At 40.0% G+C, this 5,289-nt stretch overlaps 1 protein-coding gene across 1 annotated transcript; it reads right to left on the bottom strand.

The window, feature by feature from the left end:
• Positions 1-956: 956 nt before the first annotated feature.
• LOC103521540 (ubiquitin carboxyl-terminal hydrolase 7-like) lies at positions 957-5,010 on the bottom strand (the record flags this gene model as incomplete). The annotated part of the gene is made up of 6 exons (XM_026832183.1): positions 957-1,195; positions 1,834-1,971; positions 3,264-3,444; positions 3,757-3,866; positions 4,254-4,365; positions 4,858-5,010. Coding segments are annotated over 6 exons (933 nt in total), but the record flags the coding sequence as incomplete, so codon positions are not given.
• Between the last annotated feature and the right edge of the window lie 279 nt (positions 5,011-5,289).

Genomic DNA, 5,289 nt, shown 5'->3' with positions numbered 1-5,289 from the left:
ATCTAAAGGTTCGGTGTGCTTCTACATATTCAAGTCTACGGGGCCCGGTTGGGTGAATGAGCATTAAGGGTCAAAGTTCTCGACCCTGAGTTGGATCTGACCTTGGGTTGAATTTGAGGCAAATCTTCGTCGCTATCAGAGAAAGCGTGGTTCAATATCTAGGAAGGCAAGGAGTTATCTTTAACGAAGGAACCTTTCACTCTCCCCTCCAAAAACCTACAGTCTTGAATCGTCAATTTTATTGATCTTCAAAGAGTGCAAATAAAAATAAAGTTAAAGCTCATTTATACCCCTCGAATAAAACGAAAGAGTCCGTCTCATATGTTTCTATCCGATTTGTAAGTTTAAAAGACAAACCAAAAAAAAAAAAAAAAAAAAAAAAAAAAACGTTTTAGAGGTTTGATAGAGGGAACTGTAGGTAGGTAACTGCTAAGGTCTCATCGTCCCGAAAGCGAAGAGAGAAGGAAGACAGGATAGGAGAAAGCCAGCCGTTCCGAGAACGAACCATAGACAATAAGTCTATATACAAGAAGTGTTCTCACATTTATTGTTTTTGTTTATGTCATCTTAAATGGTTCAAAGCACCATCAGTAATTAAAGCTTTAGCTCCAACCCATGATCTTGATCTATTAAAAACGTTTGCAACTTCAAAAATTTGACCCAGATATTGTTGATATTATCCTCTTTAAAAATACTTCCTTTCCGTCCAAATTGTTGAATATTTGGTACTTTTATTCAAACTTTCCCAAGATGTTCGGAAGTTTTGAACCAAGATAACATTCGATCCCGTAGAAGCAGGCATTCCAATATAGTAGTACCTACAACACTCACAGTCATTGATCTCTGGCAAAACCCTATAGCCACCGCTGAATTCCTTGAATTGCCAACTGCATTGCTGGGTTGATGTGAGGAAAAAGAGGAGTCTGCTACTACAACAACAACAACAACAGTAGTACTTACTGGAAATAGTCTCGTACGGTGGGCAACTCATTAGGGCCGGTCGCAGCGAGGGCCCCGTCCTCTTCCTTCTGAAAGATGAGTATGTCCCCGTCCATAATGTTTTCCAGGGCCGAGTCCAGCGTGCGGGCCCCGGGGTGCAGGGGCCGGATCATATTCGCCTGGATCTCCTCGTAAACGACCAGCTTGGTAGAGGCGGGATAGCCAGCCCTGGAGTTGACTAGCTCCACGATTTTATCTGAAGGAGGAGAGTTACAATGTATTTTAAGTTGCAAGTGTGGGGATCTTTGACTATAAGGTGGTGGTTGTAAATTGTACAATGTACACAGGGCTGGCTTACAGCTGTCTATTTGGAGAGGCCAGAATTAAAAATCACCAAGTCCATTTTTGCACTTCTGGGAATCAGAGAAAGAAGGTCTTGCGGATTTTTAATTCAGAAAATGAGCAACACTCCAAAACTTCTCTGTGTATTTTGATGGACTTGGGGGTTTATTTTGATTTTTTCCTCTTCACAAACGTGTTGATCTCAGCACGCTCTTTCCATCGATACATGTATACCTCAAAATCGCCAAAATGGACTTGGTGATTTTTAATTCTGGCCTATCCATTTGGCCTTTTTTTCTTAATACATATTTCCTCAGAGAGGGTGACCTAAAAATAACCGTAAAATAAAAGACTTAAAAATAGCCGTAAAAATAACCAAATACTTTCCATGTGTCAGGGAGAGGTACCATTTTCGATGGAATTTCAAAAATCTCATGGGCTTTTTTATTTTTCAATTAACCTATCAAATTACGCAATTCAAGAGCTAAACTGAACCCGAGTTTAAACTCCGTTTGTGGCCCTGATCATTATTTATTCCAATTTTAAACTCACCTATAGACTCAGTCATATGCAGGTAGGCGTGGCCCAGATAGGAAATCTGTTTCCGTCTGGGCTCGTACAACTTGAAGAAAAACAAAACCTCGGCATCTTTATCGAACGGAGGAAGGGCGGTCGACTTTTTACCCCCACCTGAAAACAAAATTATCCCGCATAAGAAAAGGAATTATGAAAGAAAAGTATGTACAGGAAAAAGATAAAATAGGAATAAACACAAACACAAAGAAATGGAAAATAAATAAGTAAATGCCGTTTCATTTTGTTATCATATCACAACTTTGGTGCCCACAACAGCACAATAGGGAGGGTGCTTCAGAAAAGAGTGGTAATATTTTAACCACGTGTTCTGTGGACCGTTTTAAAGGGACTAACTTTTTTTGTCTTCAAATAAACAAAGTCTGACATCATAGATTGAATTATTCATGTATTTATTATTATTTTCTTTTTACTGCTGGTTATTCAGTTAGTCATTAAAAACATTACTTTCAGGATAAGGAAAGTAAAAAATTGTCCACTATCATTTCATATCGGCCAGTTGACCACTTTTTTCAAGTCAGTTTCGTTAAGTAGGTATTAGGTACCTAAATGACCTACACATACATATGTTTAGATCATTTACATTTCCCCATTCTTAGTCCAGTCAACCTACATATACACTTCCCCACACTTAGTCCAGTCAATCTACCTGTATATTTTGGTAGTGGCATTCATTCCGAACAGCTGATCCATGCTGACGCTATGGTCTAGCTCGGCCGTTATCTTCTGATTGCTAATCTCCAGTAGCCTCAGGAGGCCGGAGCCTCCGTTATCCGGGCCGAGTAGCTCGGGCTGAATGGCCGCGTCCTTCTTGGCCTCGTCGAGGAATTGGCCGACAGTGGAGTCCTTGTGTACGTACATGGTGATGTCTTTATCTTCCTTCTGCTTCGGACCGAGCCATGAGATCTGCATGAGAAAGTGGAGGGGAAACTTGTTAATTGAAAGTTGACTCAACCAAAGGGGGTGACTAAACATCCTAAACAAATTAAATATTTTATTTTTTTTTTATTTTTTTTTTTTGTCGGATCGACAAAAATGTTTTACCATCGTTTTTATTTGATAGCAATAAAACAACGGCTATAAAAGACCCCATACCGTAGTTTACGAGTTATCAGATGTGTGAAAAGAGATTAAAAACTTTCCACTCGAGTGCTGGGTTAACACTTGCAATTGTCATAAGAGTGCAGTTTTTTGTCGACCCTGGGAATCCAACCCGGGACCTTCTGCATGGCAAGAGAGAGCGTTACCACTGGGCTAACAATGCCCTCAAATACAGGGGTACTTCTGTTTAACTTGTTGGTGTTGTAGTTACTAAAAATAAGAGAACTGATTGAAAATCAAATTTTCCGTGGCGAAGCACGAACAACCTGCTAGTTCTAATTATTTACCTCCAGCTTCCCCACCTTCTTCGGGTGACAATGTCTCGACCCACACAGGCCAAGGGGATTGAGTACTAGCATCCAGGACACTCTTGGAGGCATCCTTCTCCAAATCCAAATACGATGGCCTTGTGGTGTTGTTCTGGCGCGTCTGCAGGGGCCACAGACGGATTTGTTCAACGGGGTAACCCTGGGAAAGGACGAAGGACATGGTCAATGAAAAAGGTTTAAAAGGTTTTACCCTACAAGGTGAAAACAGAAATTATTACCTATTGTTTTGCATGGATAGGTAAGTACTCGTATGCCTCATTCGCTCATGCTTATAGTTAAGCATATGGTTATTAATATTATTTATTATACTAACACATGGTACTGATTAGGACTATAATAATATCATTAAGCCCAATTGTTTTCTTTTATCTTTTTTCTCTTGCGTTGTACAACTCAAAAGGCTGAGACTGTGATACAAACACGATATTAGAAAATTTCATCAAATACTTACTAGGGTTTTGGCGATTTCTTCTAGCAATTTGTCGAGAGTCATGTTCTTTCTAACTTTGAATAGTCGCGGTATACACTTGTCAGGGTCGCATAGATCACTGCCTTGGTAGCCTGAAATAAACAAAACACATGAGTTACTTTAACAAATACCTATTGTTTTTGTAGCACTGTGGCACCTTTAGCTTTAGCCAAATGGTGATGGCACAATAAAGAAAAGACATCTTTTTATATCAGCGATCAGCCATAACCCGGGGTGATGGTCTCTGGCCATGTTTAATGGGCTTCTCCTGAATCGCAGCTAAACATCGTGAGAACTTGTGCTTGTTCTTTTGGAGCAGAGAGAACCCTTTGAAGAACTGCCAGCTAGCTAGGCTGGTTAGGGTTAGCTGTCCCCGCCCTGTTTATTTATAGGCCCCCCAGCTAGACACTAGTCCTCAGATGGTCACCTATATTAACCACGCGCAACTTTGCTTAACTTCAGTGATATAAGTTTCTTACCTTCAAACATATCCTCGAGAAATACATTAACGTTCATATACAGATGTGCCTCGTTTCTCTCTTTCCTCTTGATGCTCTCCAGATTCTTTTCTTCCTTCAGTCTATCCTCCAACTATAGCGAACACAAGGCAAAACAAACGAAAACGTTGAAGAAAAAAAAAATAATAAAATAACTTTGCAAATAACGGTTTCTGTTGAAGCACTATCTAGGTAGAAAAGTCCTTTTTTATCCTTAACGCAGTCTAAAGAAAGTATCTAATACCTTAGACTGCAAGTTTGTCTCCTTTTGGTAGTATAATAAACAGGGCCTATTGAGTGGTCCGGTGCCAGACTTGCCTAAGAAAACTGTAACTGCTAAGATCTTATCGTCCCGAAATCGAAGAGAGAAGGAAGACAGGATAGGAGAAAGCCAGCCGTTCCGAGAACGAATATTCTCCGTTTAAAATCCGCCCCGGGCGGGAATTGGACCCGTGACCTAGCGCTTACAAGGCAGACGGGCTACCAACTAGGCTGGAGATTTTTCTTCTCCTTTATAATAACTATTTGTGCCTAGCGTATGGTTATAGAAACACAACATTCACATACTGTCTTTCTTGCCCTTCACATTGAGCTGAATGTCATAGAAGGTTTCGGCGCGGGATGAGGTGTAGTTGACCTTCTTGCATTTGATGAAGGAAATCATTTTGCCTTCGAACAGTTTGGGTACAGTGCCCTCGACACAGGTGCCTTTCATTTTGATCTCCAACTTGTCCAGGAGCTAAACAGAAGGAAAAATGAGTTTCAGATAAATAAGTAATAAAATTATCCCTTTTATTTGGGTAAAAGGTTTTAATTTATCTCAATGGAAAAATAAAAGCCTTGTGTTCAGAGTTTGTAATATTGTTGAAGCACAGCCCTCTGCTCATTTCTAAGCAGCTTGTTGTAGGAAATCTTGTTCAAGTTTGGAACCACATCAAAAGTACAGTTATGTGCAAAAGTGGTTCAATGTTTTCAATTGTGCTCTAATTCTAATGATTCCCTACGAAATAGTTTAAAA

The sequence above is a fragment of the Diaphorina citri genome, unplaced genomic scaffold (assembly GCF_000475195.1).
Source record: "Diaphorina citri unplaced genomic scaffold, Diaci psyllid genome assembly version 1.1 scaffold5417, whole genome shotgun sequence".
Classification (NCBI taxonomy): Eukaryota; Metazoa; Arthropoda; class Insecta; order Hemiptera; family Psyllidae; genus Diaphorina; species Diaphorina citri.
This window is presented reverse-complemented; position numbering and strand designations above follow the sequence as displayed.